This window comes from Apis cerana, linkage group LG1, assembly GCF_029169275.1.
Source record: "Apis cerana isolate GH-2021 linkage group LG1, AcerK_1.0, whole genome shotgun sequence".
Lineage (NCBI taxonomy): Eukaryota > Metazoa > Arthropoda > Insecta > Hymenoptera > Apidae > Apis > Apis cerana.
Genome location: NC_083852.1, coordinates 8,082,908 through 8,109,560, shown reverse-complemented (window position 1 = coordinate 8,109,560; position 26,653 = coordinate 8,082,908). Strand labels below are relative to the sequence as shown.

The following is a 26,653-nucleotide window of genomic DNA, read 5'->3' as shown; positions in this document are numbered from 1 at the left end:
GCTATTTTCTCCGCTCCGAGGAGGAATAAATCTATCGGCCGGCTCGGTGATCAGATAAAACCTGCGACAATAATTAATTTTGTTGCAATCGGATCCGCGACATGCCGACGACCCGGTTCTCTCTCTCCCGTGTAGAATTATTTGCATAAGTGAAACCACTTGCGAAAGATAACGTACTAGGGTACCGGCTAGAAATCGGTGTCCGTGTCGCGTTCGAGGAAGCAGCGAGTCCTCGTTTGAAACTTTTGTCACGACAATGGATGACAAAGTAAAGTCTCGTAAACTATTACTCGTTGATTACATCAGTGAACAGGAATGCACGTAACATACATGTGTACGGATATTTATATTATTCTTCAACCGTTCCAGCTTCGATTTAATCGAATAATACGTTCGATGGAAGTCCATTCCATTCTCTTATTTTTATTCGATTGACGAAAGTACACAGTTAAGATTATTTAAAATTTCGTAAAATAATTTTTTAGATTTGTTTCGATAGGATGGATATTTCCTATGATAGGGTTCTTTTAAAATTATACTTTTCGTGCATGGTAAATATTTTATCAAACTACGTAAGCAGTGACGAAGAGCAAACTCCTGTCACAAGTATTTTTTTCATAGTCGCAACTTCAACTTACATTCAACAAGCAAATAAATAAATTCATTAAATTGAATTTGCAAGAATTCAAACTCGAAATCTTATAGTATAATCCACCTATATGTTTGGAATGTAAAGGGGGTCAAGCATCGAAAAGCATACGAGCGTGGAGTGCAAGCAAACTAGAGAAAATGTCTACAAACCTTGTGGAAAACACGGGCAGTATTTCCTTTCCACGAATTCCTCCGCGATCGGGGAAGGCGAGGTTCATCGAGGAGGGGCTTTCGATTTTACGCAATTCTCGTTTCGTTCGAGCAACCAATTTTTTTTCCTTTTTCTTTTTTTCTCTTCTCAGAAACTATTCCGATGATTTACCGCACAACGTGTACGTAAACAGGCAGCGAGCAAGATCCGTTCGTCGATGAGGAATCAATTTTTAGACATGGAGTTGCGCCGCAAAATCGATCGTTGTTAAAGATAAAAGTGTAAATTTCTTTCTCGTATCTTGTTTTCTGATCGGCTGTTTATACAGCAGGAATCATTAACGAATTACCGGAGAATTCGTTCGAATATACAGTAACCTTCGGACGGTTATACGCAAAACAATAATTCTGTTTTGTATCAATGTAAACTTCTACTTCGAGGCGATAGAATCTTCCACGAATAATAATTTTCAATATTTCTTCATTTTCTTACGTAAATACAACTTTATTTCGGGAGCAAAAATTTAGAATGTCCAATCTCCTACTTTGCTCTATCACCATTTATAAAAAAAATATTTCGAGAGACCGAAATTGCGATAAAAATTTATAGGATCGCTCGAATTTCCCCCTCATTGCGCTCTACCATATCGTCAAAGATTTATTTTATCACGCACGAATTTCCTTGTGAAATAACGTATGGAGACATTTTCTATCTATCCAGGAGGAAGAGGACACGGAATTAATTTCGATTTTTCCTACGAGATTGAAAATAGTTCTTCGAACTATCGTAAATCGGTTTTTACTGCGTGTTTCACCCGCCTTATTATCCACACGGCCGAAAATACATTCCAGCCCCTTGCCACAAATTTGAGTCGCCACGAATTGCGCCACACTTGCGTCCGACCTGCCACGATCCTTATTTGCATCCGAAGATCCCATGCGGGTGTCTAGTTGCGTTTCCACGTTTCTACTACGCATACGCACCGCCACGAAACCGTTTGACACCGAGGAAAATAAAATCGAAGATATTTTTTTTATACAATATAAACGTTTCATCCTTAAAAATAAAATAGTTTTGGTTCGTTGAGCGATGATGGAATCGTGAATATTTTTATTATTATTATTATCTCGAAAGATGGTAGGAATTTATATCTTATACTCGAGGATTGAACGGGCACGTTTTCATAAGTTTAGGAGAATCGAAGGAAGATTTACATTCATATTGAATCATATGGATATACAATGAAATATAATGCGATATGAAAACCGTAAGATCGATCCATCGTATCTATTTTCAATTTTGAATCATCTCTTAAAGAAATTAAACCATTGATTAAAGGTGAGTTTCAACATATCTTTTAATATCATAAATCGTATAACAATATAAATTCATTCATTAATCCGGATAATGAACGGACTAACACCATAAATCGCAGTCTCCATTTCATCGCGAATCTAACGCAAATCTAAAAATTTAATTTCTCTTCTTCCTTTCAGGATCCCGACGCAGACAGCGATTCTAGCGTTGCATGTAACTCCGTGATCGTAAGTAAAGCCCAGAAATACTTTAGTTTCTAATTTTTTTCGAGGCAAATATCCTTGGAAGAATCGGTACGGAGGATGAAAAAGAGGATGCAAAAGAGAGATGTGCTTATTTATTGCGATTTTTAATAAGCGATGTTGAAAAACATGGTTGCTGATGATGAAGATGAATTTTTGGGATATTGACTTTCCTGTTAATATCTTAGAATTAATCGAAAGGGGAAGATTGTACAATTGTTTACAATTGTTTATTATTACAAAATTTTTGACAAAGTTAGATAATTTTTCAATTTAAGCTTCTTTAAGTAAAAATTTATACTCGTTTCGAATCCTCCCAAAAGTATCTCATGAATATATTTAACAGCAGTTTCTCGATTATATTATTAGCATTTCATCCATATTAGGTCGGATAATCGATTTTAATACTATGTACATATTACAAACATAATATTATACAATGTAATCCTATATTAATTTTAATCAACTGTCTACAATTATCTATAGATTTACATATTTACGTATTATAAATTGATAATTCTAGTATTAAATTATCCTGTTTTCATCGAGTCCTTGATAATTGTTCGAGTAAACGGAAATAAATTGCATTATTTATTTTTATTGTGTAATCGAAGAAAGATATTCATTTTACTTTGAAACGTTTCTTCATTCTTTTCTTTATTCTTAGGCGAATAGAAGAAAATAATAACTAATCATAACTTCTTTCCTTCTTTCTCGATTAAATAGAGAGAGATAAAAAAAAAATTTTAAATAGAATTGAAAAAAAAGGAATATCTCAAAGAGGTACACTTTGAAAATTTCCACTCGAAACCGATAATGTGCGTTTATTTTAAGGAAATTATCACGCAGCTGATGATTCTTTCTTTTCTTTTTTTCTTTCTTTCTTCCTTCCTTTCTTTTTTTTTTCTACTTTTCCGTATTTATAATGAGCATACGACAAAAAAAAGAGACCTCTCGATAACCTACCACACATTTAAAGTTCGAAGATCATTTCCTCAAACCGTTTATTTTCTCTTGTTCAGTTCAAACGAAAGGTTAATACGGTAATAGTGACTCTGAAATGTCGCGCAATCGCTTATCTCAACAAATATTCCTATTATTACCGCGAAAATACATTATAGCATTCTTTCGCCTAATTATAGTGGAAAGAATAAGCGAAGTTGATAAGCAACTGTTCGTGAAACCTAGACTACTTATCGCGTTGCAATTTATAAACAAACTTAATCTGAACGTGAGTCGTCGAGAGTCGAAGGTTAAATGTTAAGTTTCCGTTTCCTGTTAAACATTCAGCTTCGATAAAATCGGGTATCGATCGATTTGTGAGTGATAAATTATTATTAAACAGGAAACAGGAAGATAGAATAACAGGAAAATATCATCTGCAGAAAAAATTCCAAATTGTATTCGAAATCTAGCAATAATCCAGAAAAAACACTATCAATTCTGGATAAATATCCGGAATTAATTATACGAAGTTTATTATTTAGTGACTTATTTTTTAAACTGTGCGATCCCAAAATAAATTATTTTCTTGTAATTGTAATCGCGTATATTGCAGCAAGAAAATATCGTCAGATCCATTCAACAATTTTAAAGAAACGAGAAAAAGAAAGCTGCTTACCTATTTACTATTGTTTCAAATTTAAAATTAAAAATATATATAGTATATTTTTTAAAACCTCGAAATTGTTCAGCTCCCTGCGAAACGAAATATTTGAACGATCGATTAACAAAGAAACAATTCAAGAAACAGTTCAAGATCCGCGACGAGTTATAAAATTTCTTTTCACGCGAGAAACGACCGTTTCAAAATCCTCCGATTCCTTTAATTGCCCAATTAATAAAATTAGAATCGACGAATCGCTTCGCAATTATCATAAATTTCCGGAATTTCAATCGGTCGAAAAATTCGAGTGATACAGCATCTCCAAGTTATTACATCCGAGTCGACAACGGGGGTAAGGAGAAATTGAATCGCTCGGTGAAAAATCCACCAGCGTAGCTGTCGGCTCCTCGCCTGTCTCGCCGACAAATGGCTGAAGAAGTCTCCCCTCCCCTCCCCGATATACAGGTGTCTAGAGAGTCTAGGTCTCTCGCATAATAAAGACGTTCCTCCCTCCTCCCTGTTGCGCGTCTTCCATAACCCCGTTGTTGCCTCATCCGACAAAAGGCATTGTTCTTGCGAGGCGGCGCAACCGAATAATTGCCTTATCGACGCGGCGCAACTTTCCTGAATTGCGTACTTGTTGCACCGGCTTCCCTTTACGCTCCGTGCACATCCCTCTCGAGCCCGCCAACTTCTCTTCCACCCACGTGGAACCGCGCGACGGAGGGGCACGATTTCCTCGCCTTTCAACCCCCTTTCGATCGATCCTTTATCAAAATTATTTGTCGTGAAAAAGTTATCCTATTTGATTATGCACAAAACGAAACTCTATCAGAGGCTGTAAAAGCTATCCTCTACGTCTTCTCGAATATTTTTGAAATTATTTATTAATGGGGAGGGGATAGAAGTTGATTTGGCGTTTCAGTAAAGTTGCACGCATGCATTTCGCGGTATTTAGAATTGTGCATGGAGGATGTTGAAGAAATAGGTCAGGGGTGGTAGGAAGAGGGGCGAGAGGAGGGAACGGGGTGGAAGGAGAAGAGTAACGAGCGTAACTTATCTGCGACGTGCAGGCGGTACGCGTAAATCGTTTCGTTTACCTTTTTGCTCGGTCACCCCCGTCTTCTTTTCGACGCCCACGGACACGGGGGGCCGGTTGAATGGGCGAGGACAAGGGGCACGTGCGAACAAAGATGCGTGACATAAGTGCAAACGCGTAATAACCCACCGATTATCCTTCTGCAACTCAACACACGTGGTTTTCTTAACTGCTACTCTTTTTCTCTCCTTGAGGATTTATGAAGGATTTATCTTTTGGCAAGAGATGTTTAGGATATATAGGATTTGAAATCGATTTTATGGTAATAGGTAACAATTGAACGAGACAATATATATTATCTTTGTTTTACAACGAGGAATCTGCATAAAGTAACTTTTGAAAAATTGAATTAGATTCTATAATTAGTTTCTCTTGGCTTCGAAGGATTTCACAAATTAATTAATCAAATTAATATTATTATTAATATTGATTTTTATAAAATGAAAAGGAAATTAATATAACATTTGATCAAAAAATCATTTACATCCCGAGACGAATAAATTAGGATATTACGACTAATTGAACACGAATCAGCCGATTAATTAACCGAAATCTCTATTTGGCTCTAGCCAAGGCAGCGTGAAAAGAGAAGTAGGTCGAGCCTCGTGCAGAAAGTTCCGTTAGCGGCGTTACATAAAGATTTCTACTTATTATCGCTATAAATAGAACTATAAATACGCGAAGATCGATGAAGGAGAGAGGCGACCTTGCCGGTGCGCCTCGATCATCGTCCATTTCCAAGAAAATCGTGTACTCATCCTTCGAGCAACCCCAAAACAATGCGGTCATCGCGAAAGGGTGAAAATAGGATGTAAATAAGACGATTGATAGATAAGATACATGTAATACAGATACGTATGGTTGTGCAACGTTTTAAACGTTAGAAAAGAGATGAATATTACAGGTATTTCGATCTTTGAACCATTTATATCACTTTCTAATTCGTAATTATTTTATTTTATTTCATTTATTTCGTAATAAGGATGTAATACTAGCTATGGATAATGGATTTAGAAAATTAAATAATAATCGCAATATGTGAGAAACATCGAATGCACAATTTGAATATTTATATTTTTAATTAAAGTTCGTAATTCTAAGGAATGTCTGCATTGATTTCTGACATATAATTGTTGTTTCAAATTAATAATCTTAAAATGAATATTATCGAAATTTGATAATGTAAGAATTAAATTATAAGATGGAGAAATTCTATGTAAAGATAATAAACCTGTATACAATATCGGTCTTCTTCCATCGAGATTTACACAAACTGTCTCCGTTTTTTCGTGAATGATGTAACAATTCTTTTTTTTTTATACCATTTCACGATTGTTTCCATACTACATCCTTGACGTTTGTTGAATAAAGAAGCGAGGAATCACCGGGAAAGGCTAAGTTTGAATAATTAAGCGATTTGTCGTGCGCACTGTCAATATTGTGTCTTTTATTATTCATCATGGCTCGTGCAAGTATGTCAACCGTTTCCGTGATTGAAGCATATAAGAGGAAGTTCGGAATGTATTCTCGAGTCATTGGATTATGCTAATGCTCCGTCGTGTACGATCAATTCGGACTTTTACCGGACAGACAGTCTGTCTCTACGTCGGTTTCCAGCCAAACAACTCTCGATCGAATATTATCGAATGGATCGTAGACAGATTGACGACACGAGGCAAAAAATTATCCGATCTTTCTTTTTTTCTTCATACATTACTTTTAATATTCTTAAATTTCTATATATGTTAAAAGTACATGCTGTATCGTATCGCTAAATTACGCTTAAATTTAATCAAATACGAGATTTAATATATGGATTTAAACGTAATAATTAAATTAATTGAATTGAAAAATAAGAAAAAAAAAAAAAAAGAAAAAAAGAAAGCGAGAGATCATAATTTAGAAAAATTATAAAAACAAATAATAATTTCCGCTTTAATTGAAAAATGTTAATACGAATAAGAAAGTTGAATACTACATAAATTTTCTATTAAAAATATAAACATTTTTTTTTTTTTCCAATCCCATGTATCCATACGTAATTGAAAAGAGTAAGTTTCTCGAGAGTCATTCTCAAGAGTAATTTATCAACAACATTAACAATAACTTTACTGTCGAATAATTACTCTCATTACAATGTTCACTTAGCAAGAATTCCCAAGTTTTACTTTCAAATGGATACCGAGAATCATCTTCTCAACATTATTTCTTACAACTGACTACCTTATTATAGTATAATACTTATACCAGTATATACCGCATCACTATAATAATTTTCACCGTTTAAAATTAATTATCTTCCAAGTATCAGACACTCACTCTCACCACAATATCGATTCCTTCAATCCTCGAGAATTCTTTTTTCTCCCCTCCCCCTCCCCTCTCTTCCCAAACGCATCCAAACTCTCGAGAATTATCTCTCAACATAATTCTCTTACATACATGTGCGGACACTGTGTATCGAAAATTGATCGTCCAATAATAATCCTCACTGTTCGAGGATTAATCTCCTTAAGTATCGAAGTCAACCAGATCGATCACTCTCACCGTTTAATGTCCACTCGCAAGAAACAACTCTCTCTCTCTCTCTCTCTCTCTCTCTTTCTCTCTCGAAAGAGTTTTGCTCGCGTCTATTCGCATATCAAATACGAAGAAAAACAGTTCTCGACACTCTTTTTACTCGAGCATTCATACTCGTAACGAACAATGTCATCGAGTCACGGTCGTGGGACAGAAGAGCAACAGGAAGCGCTCTTCCCGTTTTTGTGTTGCTAAGGTCTCCCTCTCGTCGCAATCTTGATCGGAAACGTTGCGCGCAGACAATCGCAGAATCTTCGATGGAAATGCAAACAAACTTGAAGTGACCGTGCTTTGTCACCTTGCGGGAAGTGTCAAGTGACGACAACGCATAAATTCGAGAAATGCAAAAGAAAAGAAAAAAAAAAAAAAGAAGAAGAAGAAGGAAAAAAAGAAAATAAAAAAAAACGAGAAATTGATTCTCACGGTTCACGTGTACATGTCAATTAAAAAGAAATATGTTTGCGCTTGTGCGAAATGTGAAAATAACTGGTTCTTCTTTCTTTCTTTTTTTTTTCTTTCTTCTTCTTTTTTTTTCTTGGTTTCATTCGTTGAATTTATCGCTCGATGGACGAGCGTTTATAATATCGTTGGGATTTATTATCGAATTCGAGCGAGAGATCGATATCTAGAGATAAAGGCATTCTTTCGAACGGTATTATTATTTAATATCGATCGCATTTAAACGTGATCGTTTCGTTTTCATTGGAAAAATCGAGTGATAATAATTGTAAATAATTGAAATTTTAATTATTCGTTGGTAAGTATCCGCAGTGGATCGCAGTTCATCGTGAAAGTTTCAACGAAAATTTCGCCCATTCCAAGGGATGATATATCCTTTCCTATATTTCTCTCTAATATTCCACTCGTTGGAAATTTTCCATTAGTCCCGATACAACCGAGGTTTCTCAAATAGTCTCCGTTTCTCATCGTACATTTATGACTTGTCGATTCATTCTCGCAACAAAATGAGCCTAATCAGCATTGTGTGCTGTATAATTTTGTATGTATAATGTAACTCTTAATTACTTTTTTTTTTTTGTATATAAAGGATCATTAAAACTTGCTAAGTGAAATAAATTAAATTAAATTAAATTTTTTCTTTTTTACATTTAAGTTTTCCATAAATGCATAAACTATCTCTATTCGTTAACCTTCCTTCCATCTACGTGACGTTGATCAATCGCGTTTGCGCAAATTGCACAAATTGACGTAATTATGGAAAAAATTAAATATCGAGTGTTGTTGTTTTCAAATGAAATATAACGCGATATATATATTTAGTTGGTAAATGTTTCGTTTTAATCGCGGTGGGAAATGAAGTTTAATTTAACAAGACTCCTCGAATAATCTCCTCTTCAATTCGAAAAATTACCAAGAACGGAAATAATTACTTTGTTTTTTTTCTCAAATTGTCATACTTGTTGTCATTATCTTGTTCATCACCTCGCAAGGATTCATCGTACTTTAATCGTAGGAAGATCAACAAGATTTGTAAGCGCAATTTGTCGCGGCTTTGACTTCTCGACATTAAGAAAAATCAACAAGAAGAAGAAAAAGAAAAAAAAAAAAACTCATAAAACTACGATTAATCGCGTGAATATTAACTCCGTTGAGAAATCCTCAAGGAGAACTGATTCTCTTCTTCTGCAAGCAGGTTTCAACGAAATGAAATCGATTATGCTTGCGACGATTTTTCACGAGAAAATGAAAATGAAAAATTATCTCATTCGAAGATTAAATGATCGAGAAAAATGAAAAAAAAAAAAAAAAGAAAAGAAAGTCGCTTTGTTCATTCAAATAAACTAACGTGATTACCTCGAATAACGCATAACTACACGTACGATAAGATATCTTAATGATTATTTTTCAAATAATTTACTCGAATAATGGCCACGAAGAAAATGAGATGGACGTAGTTGGAATTTCGCAGCCCCCCTTTCGAGCAAACTCGATAACGTCGATTCTTTTTAAGTGTAAAATTAAAATCACTCGGTGTGCCAATATTAGCATTCGTCCCGATGGATCTTATCGGTGAAAAATTTATAATTAGAATGTCTTAAGGGTAACGATCGATGTAACAGTGATTCTGTATAACAGATTCCTTTGTTCGTTCCTCCAAGCTCTTAGCCTTTTCGAAGTTGAAAAATTTCGAAATATCCTCGATTACTTTTATGTCATCGATACGAGAGAAGTGTTGTTTATTACGAATGAAGGTATAATTACAGCTTATCATCCTTCACATAAGTCACACGTGGAAATGATTGAATTGTGAAATTACGTTGTGTAATTATCGTTCGAAAATTGAACTTCTTTTTTTTTAAACGATAAAAATAACGCGCAATATTATTGAAAAAAAGAAAATAAAGTAATTTCAGTAATCGAGTTACATTAAAATACATTATACAGTATATTTGACTAATGGATACTTCGATTCAAGTCCATTAAACAAATTGATACAAAAATCATTTTTTTGATTTAAGAAAGAACAAATTTAACGTATTATCACGAATATTTCCTATTTTTTTTTTTTTCAAAATATATAGAAATGATATCAAAACGAAACCATTAACAATCTTCCCCTCTTTCCAGACGAATAGAAAAAAAAATATCTATTAAAATCGCGAAATTACGAAATTTACAAGAACAATCGGAACGATCTCTCGGTTTGTACACGAAAATTTCTTCCCTATCCTCGTCACGAGACGGGGCCGAAAGAATAATAGAGGCGCGGAATGGAAACAGGTTCGTGTCGTCGATAACACGGGATAAAATAATTCCAGCGCCATCAGGAAGCTAATCTCAGGAGGGTTAATCAGCGTCGGAGGCCAAGGAGCCGGGTAAACTTATTCCGCGGGCGTGCCAACTTCAAAAAGGAGAGAGAGAGGTGGCGTCCGTGTAATTACAGGACTGGATGGACGACGGCCCCCCACCCCCGTCTCCCGTGGGACATCGCGACAAGAGGGCACGGAGGCCTATCGACTACTCCATTTCCCCCGTCCCTCCCACCGTCTGCCGCCATTTCTAACTAAATTCTCCCTCGATTCTCCCCGGACGAAAGGGAAAACGCCTCTCCTTGGAACCCCCGCGCCGCTTGTTTTTCTTCCAGGGGAATAATTTATTAGGGGGCCCCGTTTCGATGCCACGGCGAAGAAAAGAAAAAAAAAAGACTTTGGAAAATCGAACGAGGAAAATCGTGATACCTCTACCGATAACGAAACGTTGTCGCGCGGGAAGAGATAAAGAAAGAGGATGCTTTTTTCCCCTCTTCTGGTTCTCCTCTTCGTCTCCCCGTTTAAATTTGTGCTCCCTCCGATTGTTCGTATCGATGGAAAAATTGGATTTTTATGGAACGAGTATGTAATAAGAAGCTTGTAATACGAGATAAAAAAAAAATATCAAAGAAAATATGCATATTTAAAATGTATCGAAATATCACGGCGGAAGAGAGAAATATAGATTGTGTTCGAAACGAGAAAGCGTGGTTAGACGATCGGTTGGATTATTAGCCGAGCACTCGACGAGCATCGTCGCGTTATTCTTCTTTTTCAATCGTTTCGATGATCGAATCGAGAGAGAAAAAAGTGGAAGAAGAAAAAAAAAAGGCGCCTGTTGAAGGCGTCGTCGTTCCACGAGTCGGGAACACGATAGCGGCGACATCGATGTTTATTTCATTGCGGGCATTATACGTTCACCGAAACGATTACATCAGCGCGGAAATTATTGTTTCCGATTCGAAACGTATTTACTACGCAGCATCGCGTACGAATCGCGTAACAGAATTCTTGCGTTCCACAAGAAATTCTGTTTCGTAAGAGTGTTTCCGCTTCGGAGCCTGTCCTTGCCAGCTATTTCGACCGAGCGGATTCGAAGCGATCGTTCTTTATTGGTAACCGGCCGAGGTATTGGAACGTTGTTATCACTTTGTAAATTTCTTTTTTTAACTCGAATTGTCCTGATACAACGAAAAAAATCGTAGAAGAACTGATAATGAAAATTCAGTGACGAAAAATTTCAGGGGGTGAAATCCATCGCTGGCAAGTTTCGATGTTTTTTCGTGTTTTCTTTCTTTTTTTTTATCGAAAACGAGGAGGAATATCGTAATTTTAAGTTTCAATTTTATCTTCTTACAATGAAAGTTCGTTAAGTAAAAATTTGCCACGATATCGATACCCGTATTTTACGTATAATTACAACACCAATTTTAGAGCTTCCGATATGCGTATTTTTTTTATCGGTAACAATTTTTACTTTTGACGATCATTCAAAATAATAGGCAACGCTCTTCGTCTCCGTAATTTACATAAACGGAAGAGAGGATTCGAATAAATGTTTCTCGGTGTTTTTTCACGCAAGACTTTCCATCCTTTCGAGCGCATGTTCCGGCCTCCCTCGCCGTTTTATCGCAACTTGATAATTATTCCGTTATCCTAACGCGCAAAAAATCGTACTGTGCTGCCTGCCAGATGATATAGAAAGTAACAAAGCATATTAGATAATGTTTCCTAAACGATAAAATAATAATAGAGCGGAGCACATATTAATGCCGCGATAGCGCAAGGATTCATTTCGCCTGCGCCTTCCACGACGTATCGTTAATGGATGCGTTAATAATGCATTAGAATCGTTGTTAATATTAACCCCCAACGATACAATATTTGAGGAATTTAAGCGGCGATGACGTTCCATTACGAACATAATATTAATCCATTTACGATGTAACGAAGCTTGCCTTATTTACCCGACAATTGCTCGAATAACACCTTGTTAATTTTTGAGAAAAATTTTTAACTGGAATAACTATATAGAAACGTGATTGAGTGGAATTCCATGGGCAAAGAAGAAAAGATTTCGAGGAAATTTGCATAAATGATTTTGCAACAGAACTAGTATAGTAACTAGTCTGCGCTATTAACTTAAGAAAGGAAACAAAGAAATTTTGAAAAAAAAAAAAAAATAATAAATTAATTAATACCGTCAGACAGATTTATAAACAATTTCATTAAAAAAAAAAAAAGAAAGAAAAAAAAAGAAGAAGAAGAAATTAATTTCCATAAAAATATCACGATATTTTTCGTTACACATATAAAGTAGTGAAAAGAAATGAAAACACGCTTGAGGATTATCTAATCGGGTAAATTTGCCGGTTGACACGTACACAATAAATTGGCGAGCACGAGGCAAGTCGCGCGATGTCCAGTTGATTATACGTATTATATATAATTAAGACGAGGTTTAATTAACTCTGTGGCACGTGGCGTGCAATAAATGACGCAAAAGAACCTTGACACGCAGCGGCGTACTCGTTTTCCATTAAGCGTTATGTGCAAACAATTGACCCTGTTTCACCCGTATATATTATGTTCAGGAAGCGAAATAACTTCGATTCTTCGTGGTCTCTTTCTCTCGGATACGCGAGGAGGCTTGACTTTTTTTTTTTCTATTCCTCCTCGAACATGTCTTCCTTCCCCTCAAAAACGTCATCGCGAAAAGAGACGATCTTTCGTGAAAAAAAAAAAGGAATCTAGATTTAACGAGATATCGAGGAAGAAGCTTGCCATCATCCCAGTTCCGACATATAATCGCAAACATTTATTGATCGTAATAGTATCCGAATACACGGTACGAGGAGAAAGGTATAATTAAATGAATCGCAAAATTCGAGACTAATAAAAATAAAAAGAGAAACGTTGGTGATTTACGAGAAAAGAAAAAAAAAACAGGATCGTCCAATTTTTCCACACGCGAGAGAATAATTTGGCTTGATGGAAAAAATAAGAAAACGGAAGAGACAAATTTAAAGATATCTCGATAATTCAGGAGAAACGACGGAATAGGCCTACATTGCCACGTGCCAGTCACGAGGATCGACATTTTGAAACGCGGGCACGTGCGTTGCTAGAATCAACGCGTATACGATTCTTGCTGTACACGATGTCGCGTGCAAATAATCGACCTTATTTCACTAGCGATGCGTGCATTATCTTCAGGAAGTGAACCATACGCCGCTGCTTTTCCACAGATTTGTGAACTGGAAGGGTTAGATAACGATATCGCCGATCCCCCGCTTTTCACCGGTATTATTTCTTATATTTTCATACTCTCCGTCCTTCTCTTTTTCTTTTTTTCTCTTTTTTCCTCTTTTTTCTTTCCGCGTTATTATCGCGACGAGCAGTTTTTCGGCACTCGCCGCTGATAATGCTTTGCTGTCTATTCGACCGAAATTAAAATCATTATCGCGAAATGAAATATTTCCACCGAGTTCGGAAAATGGAATAAATCGAGATTAATATCTAAAAATACGAATCTTTTCGCTGTTATTCACGGTAGAACAAATTATTTGAAAACAGAGAGACTCGTGTATAACAAGTATATCCAAACAATTACGATATTTCGTTTAATAGAAATTCGTATAAGAGAATTTCTAAAAATGTATAATGATAATCATCGTCTAATATTAGATTGAAAGAACGTTTACCTTTAATTGATCAAACAATAACAGTTCAAATTAAAATTAATCCAGATATCACGTATATATCACGTATATGTAGATAGAGTTTCGTTATTGTAAATTACAGCTACGATAGAAGAGGTAGAAAGGGAAAAAGGAAAAATGGCTTGGACGAAAAGAAAGTGTTTTCGACGAACTGAATACCGATCAGCACGGCGCGCAAGGAACACCTGGGAGAGGAGCGAATAGTGTCGTGGTAGAGGCACGGCGATTACTTATTTGCTCTGTTAACGAGGTTTCCACGGGGGCGAGAAGTCTGGCATCGCTTTAACGAAGCTCGTGGCACGTACAGAGCAGACATTAGCCGGTGACGGGACAGGCAAAATCGAAAACAGCCGGTGTAACGTCGTCTACCGGTCACGTATTCGACCGCATTGATCGTCGTTCATCGATAATCTTATTTCGTCATTGCTGTGTACACGGAAAAACGCGGTGTAAAACGAGGAGTGCAGCCAGAAAAATGCCAATTCGAAAGATATGTGTGTGCGTATTTCTTGGGGAAAAGAGTCGAGATAGGATAGGGCAAAATGGCAGCTTTGGTTTTCAACATATATCATTTTAATCTATGATAATTCTCCTTATTAAATTCTGATTATCGATTATCACGTTGCCTCGTAATTTTCTCTTATCTATAAAACACATACATCTCCTTAATTCGTTAAATATTTCGTTTAATTAAAGAGGGCACACACGTGGAGAACTGTACGTAAGTGAAAAAGAAGTAGGAGTAATTGATTCTTAAATTTTTCTTTCAACCAAAAAATTAAAATTACATACACTTTAAACGGAATTAATTACTTCTTTAGCCTTGTGATCCTTTGTTTCATTCGTTTGGAGTATGAATGATCCGTATCACTATAAAAACACAGATCAAAGAAAAATACCGCTCCATCGATCGTTCTCGAGTTCGAAGTGTTATACATAATTAAACAAATTGTAGAAATGAATTTAAATTCGCAACTTACATTTTCCGTTTGTTTTTTTTTTTTATTAAAGGTTGTTTTCCTTGCGAGGGATTAAGATTGCACTTTTTTTTTCGCGAGAAACGAACGCGAGAGTCGACGGGAACCGTGGGTCGATCGAACCTACACGACACGGAGTTTTCATTCATCGCTATAAATATGAATGAACACCGGTCGCCGTTAAAAGAGTCGTCGACCTTTTTTTCGGTTTCCCATATGACGTTACCGCTACTATATATATATATATATATCCTCGCTTTCTGCAGTTGGTGATGAACGTGGTGGAAAAAAAAAAAGAAAAAAATACACACGTAGGACGTATTCTCGATTTGGATCGACCGATTTGCAAATATCAACCTCGTTCTAACCACCACTATTTCATCGAAGGTGTCTAGGAAATCTCAAATCGAATTCCACTCTTTCCAAACAATGGTGTTACTTTCTTTTTTTTTTTAATTCGAAAGTGGAATGTTTCTTCATCGCGATTTTTTCGAAATTCGATAACCTTGAACGACCTTGGGCCGTGGGTCGTTCAACTCGATTCATGGTCCTCGTCCGTTTCGCAAAACGAAGGATTTCACGCGAGGGGACGTGAAAAGTGCGAGCGTGAAAAATTGTCGCGCTTCGAAAATGCGACGCGTCATCGTGCATTTCGATCGTATGGAACCAGCGCCGTCTTCTTCCTTTATTGTCGATGATCGAGTTACGGATAGCAAAGAAATTTTGAAATTTCGTAAGAGATGGAAATGAAGAAGAAGAAAAAAATTGGAATATCAATTTCCCCTTTGCCGATCGGCCGAGAGTTATTATTATTCTCGTGCTTGTCGACAAAGCACGGCACGATTTCTCGGAATCCCTTGCCGTTTCCTAGAACGCAATTTGTCGTAATAATCGTGTACTCGCTGTAAACGACGTGCATTCTCGTCGACGTTTGTCCATGAATTACGCCGCTTACCTAATGCCACCATCGAGGCTTGGCGCCAGCCAAGTAAAATTCGAATTTTACGTAACCATTTAATAATCATGGGGGTAATTGGTATACACACAAGGCTAGAGAGGGACACGCGTCGTATTCCAACAATCGTTCCGCTCAAACAATTCTAAAAATGCGATCGATCGAGTTAATTATCCTTCCTTCGCAATTCTTTTTTGCGTGCAATTTATATCGCGTTACGATGTGCTAATACGGAAAATTATAGGAGCAGTTGACTCACTTGTCGATACGTCGATAGCAATAATAATAATTAAACCAACAGCACGAACTATCACGAGTTATATTTATTATTTTCCTTTCCTTGCAACTTTTCTACGAACGTTTTATTAGAGATGATATTAATAGATCTTTTAATCCATTTGTACGAATGATAATAATGACGATGATGTCGTTTGAACCCAGATTTTATCACGCGAAAATCCGAACGTGTCTGTTTCCTTAATGAACACTTTGAACGTCCCCTTTTCCATGCATCGACATATAGAAAGAAAGGCTTCGACGTCTGTACGAAAGTATTCGCTGGTTGGCGAGCAAGGGGAAACACAGTTACGTGACACAGTTACGTAATTAGGATTTGCCGGTAACATTGTTATTGTTCGCGTAAACACGAATGGAACAGCACATGGTGGATGGAGCTATATTTGTCGCGAGACAAAACTCGAGCAACGTATTGGATATAACGGATTACTTATATTAGAGCTGCTATAGAATGTTGATCTTCGATGTCCATTACAACGTATGCATGAAAGAAGATGAAGAAGAAAAACGAGATTATTTCTGTTCTGTATACACACATTAAAAAAAGGAAAAAAGGAGAGAAATGAAAAACTTGGCAAAGCTAGGCTAAACCATCCTCTTACATACGTTTCAACGTTTATTTCTTTTCTGTTACGACTTAATTCGAGGGAAATATATCGATACACGTGAACAACAAATATGATTCACCAGTCGTAGACGTGGACGTTAGCTTCCAAAGCTTGTTATTACCAGCTATTAAACTTTAACAAAAATACGAAAATTATTATATACACAATACGGTATAACGAAAGGATCCTCTTATTTGCTACTGGCAAAATTCAAGAAAATCAATCTATAGAGTGGCATAATTGGCGCGCAACGTGTCCTGTCAGCCAATTCAAAGGGAATTCCATTTCGACCTTCGTCCGTGCCACCTGGACTCGCCACCAAGCCTCCGTACCTGCGCGTCCAGGATATTTGCAATATCACTCTCCTATAAATAGCGACTCCTTTGGAATTTCTTGTGCGTCACCGGGTGTTATTTACATCGCCGCCAATCAGATACGAGCGCCTTTCTTCCGAGAAGCCTTAGCGCCATAATACGCGGGGAACGTCAAGCAATATACACGTCATATTATTAGTGGAATTACCATCGGGTCGTGTCTCTATTCAATTGTGGCGAGAGTGGATACACGCGATGATTAGAACGTCGCGCAGATTCTCGAGGAACGCGTTATTAGGTGGCAAGCTGGCATTTCCGGCCCCCTCCCTCCCCCACCTTCAGGCAAACCGCATGCATTTTTCGTCTTCGATTGCGTGGATTTTACGTAATATACTTATAATATATTGGTGGACGTCGTGTGTTGGAAGGTCGGTTTTTTTTTTTTTTGCTAAGTGGAAAAATTTACGCTCGGCAAGGTTTCCAATTTTTTTCTTTTTCTTTCCTGTCGTGTCTCGCTCTCGCGCGTATCATTGCGAGAAATTCAATATTGAAATATAAAAAGTGATAAATGTAATGGTAATGATTTTTGTTCGTGATATATGAAACATCACGATCGATCGTAATTATTAATTGGAGTCAAGTTAAAAAGCATTGTAAATAAATATTTTCACGCTAATTATTTATTATCAGTGGTGAAGAAATAACGAAGAAGATCCACGTGTACGAGCGTTATCAAATTCAGAGATTTAATTCGGCACGAAGATCAAGATCAAAGACATCCGAATCCTCCTCTTCTTGCACGTCCTCGTAACGCGCCGTAAGAACCGGATGCGAATCTAGCGTTATGCTCGTAAGACCGTGATTCCATGTCCGCATCACGATGAGATTAGAGGAAAGCACGGTAGGACTGGACGCCAATTAAACGAAAGTCGCGATCGTGCGCCGCGGCGCACGACGGTGTAAACTGTAGCAATTAAACGGAGAGTATGTTTTAAGGTGACGCTCTTCTGCTTCCGTTAGCTCGTTGTATATTTATGCACCGGTATATACCGCCAGGAATCGTACAGTCCAAGCCGAGAGATCAATCGCAAAGTATAGCAAAATGTCAGGGAAGTTAAAGTAATCGTTGAATTAATACATATCTTTTTCATATTATATGTTTGCCAAAAAAATCCATAAGATTCATCTAACTAATCAACGTTAAACTCATTTAATTAAATGAAGATCGAGTTTCATCCAAAAGATTCTTTAAATCGATTTAAAGTCTTCTGTATACCATTAATAAGATCGTTGCAAGCAATATTCTTTTGTAGAAATAAACGTATTTATTGTTTAATTTAGTTTAAAATTCGATTAAAATTAAAAAACTAAAATTTAAACCGCTACGAACGTAATGACTTCTCATCGGTGAATGAAAGACCATTAGAAGCGTGGAACCTCGCTCTTTTTCATTTATCTCGATACAATTTTTAGTTTCCGAGATATTGTCGTGTGAAGAAAAGGTAATTTTTAACCATGTATCTTAAATTAAATCCTATTAAAATTAGAAAAATTTTGAATCACTATAACTTGGAAAATAATGACTTCCGGTCAATAAGTAAAAGGCCATCAGAAGTGGGGAATCTTACCCTTTGAAACGCATTTTCGTTTATCTCGATACCACTTTCGGTTCCCGAGATATAGTCGTGTAAAGAAAAGGGTAATTTTTCATCGTTTATTATCTCGTCCTCCTCGCTTACTCGGATCTTTCACTCGCACCTTGTCTCACTGATCTACCCCAAACTCGAGACAAGAGACAGACGCGATTCCTGGAAAAACGAAACTACGAATTTCTACGAAAAAATATAGGTCACCGACTCGCGGGCCCATTTCTATATCGTCTTAAGCATTATGGAAACTTTAGATCCTTGTATCTCGGCAACCGATCGAGATATCGAGTGACTTCGACGGCGTGCTTTTCTCTGTTTCCCGAATGAACAAAATTTTCGATTTTTTCCCTTTTTAACGAAAAACCCAAGACAGATATTAATCAAGAGATATCAATCCAAAATGGAATAGAAACATGAGGAAAATTCGAAACTCTCGGTAAGAATGATAACGAAAAAAACATTGGTCTTTATGTATGTGGTATATCGAACAAACATTTGTATTTATATGATAATTTTTCATTCTCTCCAGCTTGAATTCTTTCTCCGTTATTATCGAAATTTTCTCTTTCTCGGTCATTAGAAAACGTGTTAACGAATTTAGTTTCGCTGTTCAAGTGAAATTTGTAAGCATTAATAGCTATGCGGACACAACTGACTCAAAATATGTCAAGTAGTAATTATAATTTACAGGTTTCTCGATTGTAAACCAAGTACCGTTAGTCATTACATTCCATTCATTTAACGCACGGAACCGTAAAACGGAATACAATCTACAACCCCAAGCGAGACCAGCTGATGCCAATTTTTAAAATTCTTTTTTACGATCGCGATCTCGCAGCTACATCTTGGCCATTGAACATTATAACTGAACATATATACTACGCTTACATTGTTCGACGCACACGCATCGTATACCCGGTATTCACCTGTCGCCATGATTTCCTATCGGGGACCACGACACGGGTTATCGGTCATCGACACGAGCACGGCCTTGCCATCCTGCCTTAAACCGAGAAATTCAATTGGCCGCGTTACTTCTCGCTGAACTTGTTTCCTTTCTAGATAAGATTCAACCGAGATTCCTTTGTGCGGAGCACAACTAGTAGACGGTTTGCTATTTCAAAATACTACGTGGCGCGTGGTGTTCAAATGGTGTCATACCGGCGTATTCGTTCCATGAACATCGTAAATTCTTCTTTTCTCTCCATTCATTTTACGTTACTGATCTTATCCTTGCCTTGTACAACGGCTACACGGGTCATCGAAGACAGTGAGGATAATAACGTTTATAATGATCGTAGAATTTTATTTCTTTTGGAAGAAGCAATAAAATTTCTACTAGAATTATTAAACAGAATTATTCTCAGTATTGAATATGTTAATTAAGATATACGACAAATAGAAAAAAAAAATAATAATAATAATAATAATAATAATAATAATACCACAGCCAACTATTATATGTTTATATTGAAAATATACGGGTATATAATAATCGATAGAAAATTTTTCACTCGTAAAACTTTTTCACGTTCAATGGACACAGTTTGGGCACAATTTCGATTACGAGAGAGGCGAATCTATTATTCGTTTCTCGACCCATTATCAAAAATCGAACGCCACTCGCGACAAGGTTGAAGACAAAAGATGTTATTAAACTGTTTTTAAACCTCGCTCGAAAATGAGGCAATTTCCCTTTCGCACAAGACAACCGTGGACAATGGAGAGATGCCAGGTACGGCAGAGCGGAGCGGTTAAAACCGGTAAAGTTTCGCACGGAACAACGCCGATCTATCTCTGCCCGGCGTAAACAGCGTTACGTTTTAACGTTAATTACGCCTTTTGACCCGTTTAGCTTTCACCGTGACATAAGCGGCTATCAACAGCTGGGAATTCATTGCCAACGGGCCTTAAGCCGGCCAGCTTCAACACTCACTTCTCGATCGTGTACCGTGACGCGTTTCACAATGTTTCGGTAAACGAGACCATTCTACTCTCGTTTATCCCCCAAGAGTAATTCCTCGCCGATAAAATTGTAAACGGGAGGGGATCTGGGAAGCTCAGAACGTTGTGTAAAATATTCTGTGGCGGGAAGTTCGAATCATCCGATTCAGATTCGTTGAAAAGTAATCGAAAATCTTACGATTATATTTGAACGCATCGCCTTGGATCATTCTTCGAGAAACAGATTATGGATGAGAGTGTGATCGTTTAAAAATCTTTTAATCTCTTGAGATACGATTTTCTGAGACTTTCTAGGATTTTCATCTTGCGAATCAGGTCGTTAGATTTCAGATCGCTCGATACAATATCCGATTCGAAGCGTTCCAAATCGCATCATTACCGACACGTCGAGCATTACTCGGTCTAACGTCACCTGGCGTTCCCGATTTCCAGCCCCAGATATCGGCAAAGCGTTTCGCCGGATACACGCGATCATCGACGAAATTCGTGACGGGTGGACAGCGAGTGGGATTCGAGGCACGGTGGTATCCGATAATAAGCCCGGCCGATTCTGCTCGGGCAGAATTAGGACTTGGATGTCTTGTCGAGATCTGGATGGAGACGTCTCTGAGTTTGCAGAGTCGTGATCGAGTGTCCCCTTCGAAGATATGTTAATTTCGTGATAACGCGTCAAAATGTTTGGGCCTTCTTTTTATTTATTCTTTAAAATAATCAGTTTTTTATTTTTAACAAAACTTGGAGAATATATGGAATAATTTGTATTGAAAACTTTAGGGGATTGATATCTAGACTTTCTCAACTGCTCTACATTATAATCATAGACACGGCTATTCGAGTCAGAATTTTCGAATCAAGTGAACTTCTTTTCTTATAACGTTGGAGTATTTTCGCGAGCTACTGTATATGTTGCGTTTGAAATCTTGAAACTCTTTTTATTTTTTTAGAAAAATCGTGATTCAATTATAAGATTGTGAATAAAAGGATTTGCAATTTTATGAGTACGTAGAATACTATGAGACTAAGAGAAGAGATTTTTAAGAGCTAATATACTTGAGATTTTTAAAAGCCAATTATGCAATAAAATTGTAGATAAAAGGATTTGCAATTTTATGCGCTACAAAACTATGGAATAGATTTTTAAAAGCCAATATGCACTTAAAAAATTGATATTACTAATTGTGTAATCTTGTGTAACCCTGTTTTGTTATTTAAGAAGCTTTTTATCTTCGTGTTGTTTAACTCGAAAGCTATGACTCTCAGATAAAAAAGGTTCTTGTAAACCAATGGAAGGAGAGCAATGATATTTAAAACCTGTTGGTACATCAACGTGCCCCTTTTTTTTAATCGTGTTATGCTAATTTCTTTTTTCACGAATAACTTAAATTTATGACACTGCCAATCCCGATATCATTTCTCATCTCTGTGTCATTTGTCGTTCTTACTACGAATCTGTCAAGCTATTTAGATATTAAACCATCTTTTATTTTATAGAGAGCAAAACCCTTAACCCTTAAACTTTAATCTTCAGAAGATCGAGGTCCTATTCTAAAATTCAGTATCTCTCGGACGTATCGTTTCGATTTCTAAAACGAAATATAAAAATTTGAAATTCATCCCCAAACAATGCCTCCAACATTTCGATCAAAATTGCAGGATCAAGCACTCTTACTCTTCCCGAAAATTCATCTCTAACGAAAGACAATAAACGATACAACAAAGCGAATAATAATAAATTGATCGGTTTAATCAACTTCCCAACACCACTCAAGCGTCTCCCCCTAAAATATTTAGCAATGGTGAAAACGAGAATCGCGGGATCGCATCGATACAGATATCCCAATTACGTTCTCCCAAGAAAACGACGGGGCGCAATATTGCGTCAGTTGATATTATGCCTGGAAAGAAAATACTTTCGCCCATATTTCACGTCCGACGCCGATAGGTGTGCCGTGACTATTCACGGTGACAGACACGAAAGGCCGGCTATCGTGCTCGCTTTGAGAACCCCGCTGATAACACCGACGATATCGTTCCCGTTACACGATCTTGCGTAACGTTCCGCCGCGGGATCTGTACGTGCACACATACTTGGCCGTTCAAACTTGACGGTTCTCCGGACTTTCGAACCGTGCAATGACCGATGAGCGCTTAACTTCGACCACGGTCGACAGGTGAGGCGATGAACAATTTTTAAGGAAGACTTGCTCCCTGCCTTACTTTTTGCGAGAATGTATATTAACAATCGTTAAATGAAAAATGATACGTATATCTCCGCATTAATTTTTTTCTAAAGGAAATTCGAACACATTGTTCTTCCATTCATCTTCCTCGACCTCGATGCCTACTTTTACCGTCGATATTTTCGAGTTCTAAGCTCGCGAATGGGAAAAATTGGGCCGCATCCTCTTCAGAAACGAGACGCCTAACCGGATTGACGGCCGCGTGAACTTCAGCCGCGCCGCCACGCGCCATTTTTCCCCGATGTGGAACGAGCCTCGCCTTGTCTGTTGACATTCACGCGCAATGCCCCGGCTTCTTCGTGTTTCGACAACAATGACTCGCGACTGTAACGAGCTGCGTGGCGATTGCGCAATCCGCGAGGCTGCACCGCGATAAAGGCGTCGAGGCGTCGCACGATATCGGCTCGTCGACCGGGGTTCCTTGCAGTGCAGTTGCATCGGGATGCGCCGACAGTTTCGCTCAACTTGCGTAACAGCATACGATTGATCGGTGATCTCATTTCACGCGGAGATCATTTCTGATTCAGAGTGTGCGATGCACTTTCTCTCGATGATTAGAATTTCTCATTTCTATTTTTTTTCAATAAGCGAGCATAATGAAATTGGTGTTATTATTATTTAACGTGGTGGAAAACTCGTTCGCGTTTTTTATTGTTGTTATTTTTTCTCGAGAAATCTGAACAAAAATTCCGCATACATACGCTTATTATATTACGTTTCTGACATTGCAGTTTCCTTTATACCTTACGTGGACAATTTGTAAAAAAATCTAGAAAAGTATCATACACGAGATTTTGTTATATTATCCATACGTTCGATCATTTGGATCATTTGTCGGATGGTAATCGTTCATAATTAATTTGATTTATCGATGAAAGAAAAGGGAAATAGAACGGCGGAATCCATCTGTTAATCGTTGTACCTTCCATTCGTTAATCATCCTCGCTTTGCGATCTCTGAATCACTTCCTCCCACGTTATCCTCTCCCATCTTGATCGTATTATCCTCTTAATATTAATCCACCGGTTGAAAAATCGGGGCAACATTCCCCCAACAGGGCAGAATTTTAAAGACGCATCATTCGGTTTAACATTCTCGCTCCGCGCGTGTGTGTGTCTATCGAAATAAAGAAAAATTTCTTAAGCCCAGTTTACAACAAGTTTCGAACCAAACACAACTTCTTGTTTCGATCGATCTTAAGTCGTTCACAATCGCTCGTATAAACTCAATGTCAACGAAATTGGAACGACTTCCGATCGTTCAGCTACAAGTAGCCCATTCTATTCTATTTTTGATCGATCGACCCGATCAAAAGTGAGCCCGATGTAAACGCGGCTTTATAACGCTGTACCCAGTTTCTCGTGTCTCCATTTTACACGCACGTTATCGATCTATGGCTCCGTGTTTTCTCTCTCTTTCTCTCTTTTTCCACGAAGTGAAACGCGCGCGTTGAACGACAGTTTCGCGTTTCAGATTATATCGCGAAAATCGATTTATACGCATTGGGAACAACGTATCTGTCGGCTGCACGCAAGAATCATAAGATAAGATTTTTCGATCGACGACACAGAGATCCTTGAAATATTATATATATATATCGTGGATCGATGTTTCATCACGAACAATTAACGAATGATTTCGATCTCTCGCCTCGTGCCGAGAGAGAGAGAAAGAGCTTCGTTCGTCGCGAATAGATAAATATAATCGTAAGAACGTTGCCCGGTTATTGGTGTTGATTGTGCTGGTAATAATAATCCGGTGCACGGATCCGGAGATAAGATTTCCGGATTGAACGGGACAGCCGAGTTATTATCGCGGTTAAAAAGCAAGATATCGATAGGCTCGTCTCGTTTATGTATTACGAGGAACGTAACCATCATTTGGATTTGAACGATATTACACAATGTCGCGTAACTGTACTAACTCATACGCTTCCGGACGAGCGATTCTATCGCGTATATTATAACATTTTGCGAGAGGGGAATAGATATTTGAAATAGATGTTCGAATCGAGATAAATACTTTATATTATAATATTTTAAATAACAACACTTCAACGTAATACGTAAAAATTGTTGGTCGAATTCTTCGAGTTAAACATCGATTCCCGGAATACATACCACCACATACCTCCACGGATAAAGTCGATCCATTGCACTTACAATAAGTTACTCCCCGTTTAACACGATTAATCGTATCCACGTTAAGTTTGAGGCAACGATGCGAGGAAAATTTGGGAGGAAACAGTGGAATTTTTGCGGTGGCTCCCGAGTAATCGATTCGATAAGGAAATTACGACGCGAGCCAACTATGCTCATCCGCGCATTCCCGACGAGAGTCACGAATGGCGCAATTGATCCACGATCGTGGTCGAATCAATAGGTCGATGCCGGGAACGACATTCACGGGCCTCTGTACGCCTTTACGTTACGTCATCAACCGCGTTCCGTTCTCGCGGCCGTCCTTTAACGGAGCGGCCACTCCGCGCGCTTTGATTTCGCATTCAGGTGGAAAAGCGGTAAACGTACGCCGAATGATCTATCCGGCTGTCGTTCCAGTTGCAACGATAACACGGATTCGAGTTTATTTTCATCCCGATCGGATCCGCGTTACGTTTACGTTCCACGCTATTTTTGGCGTCGAGAGCCTTTTGTTATTCTAATTATAGGAATGCAACGCGCGGAAATTAGAATTTACAATGTGTAATCCCTCGTGAAGTGGCGAGAAAAGGAAAATTTCGATCGGAGAATCTCAAGTCGATAGCCTCAGGCTTTTATCGTCTTCTTTTAATCTTCTTTCCTTCGCTCCTGATAAATGTAACAATTTTCCCGCTCAGCGGTTAAACTTCGATCCTAGGATCGATCGGCAACGAAAATTCCATTATCTCTCGGAGTTCCTTCAAATTTTTGAACCAAAACTATCCCATTCCAAGATGCAACCACAACCACGATCCACGCCAACCTGTCAACCTATTACGTCACCATCCTCCCCTCCCCGATCGAATTCGCTCACAACTTGAGAATTTGCAAGCAATCCGATACCCAGCGTCCGCATTCCTCCACCACAATCGACGAGATCCCTTCGCAGTCCCTGCAAACCATCCGCACGAGGAGGACGGTGCTTTTCCACCGTTTATTTTTAACCACCCCCCTCCCACCAGCAAGCCCCGGCGTGCCAAGAAAAACGGCCCGCGAATGGGCTTAACGCGCGTTTTCGATCCACGTAACCATCCTCGATCCCCCATTCCCGCCCCCTGCCTGCCGACAGTTCCGATTATTTACGTGCAGGTACGCGTACGTACGCGGCCGCGCAGGCGACGACGCGACCTCGCCGCTACGTGCGCACCGCTCCGAATCACCTGGTAAAAACATGCAAGTAGGCCAGATAGTCGGGGCCCTCCTCCTCCTCCTCCACCACCTTCTCCTCCCCTGTCTAGATACAACGCGACGCAATAATTCACCGTAAACTTTCGACGTGTTCACCGCGCCTCTTTGTCCTCTCGCGCCTCT

At 38.2% G+C, this 26,653-nt stretch overlaps 1 protein-coding gene across 3 annotated transcripts in view; it reads left to right on the top strand.

Annotated features, from left to right (window-relative positions):
• Positions 1 to 26,653, top strand: part of LOC107994871 (3-phosphoinositide-dependent protein kinase 1) — a 491,030-nt gene that overhangs the window by 338,624 nt on the left and 125,753 nt on the right. For all 3 annotated transcript variants that reach the window (XM_062081837.1, XM_062081856.1, XM_062081881.1), the window contains one exon: positions 2,299 to 2,346. In XM_062081837.1, the coding sequence (XP_061937821.1) occupies positions 2,299 to 2,346 (48 nt within the window). The remainder of the gene's footprint in view (positions 1 to 2,298; positions 2,347 to 26,653) is intronic.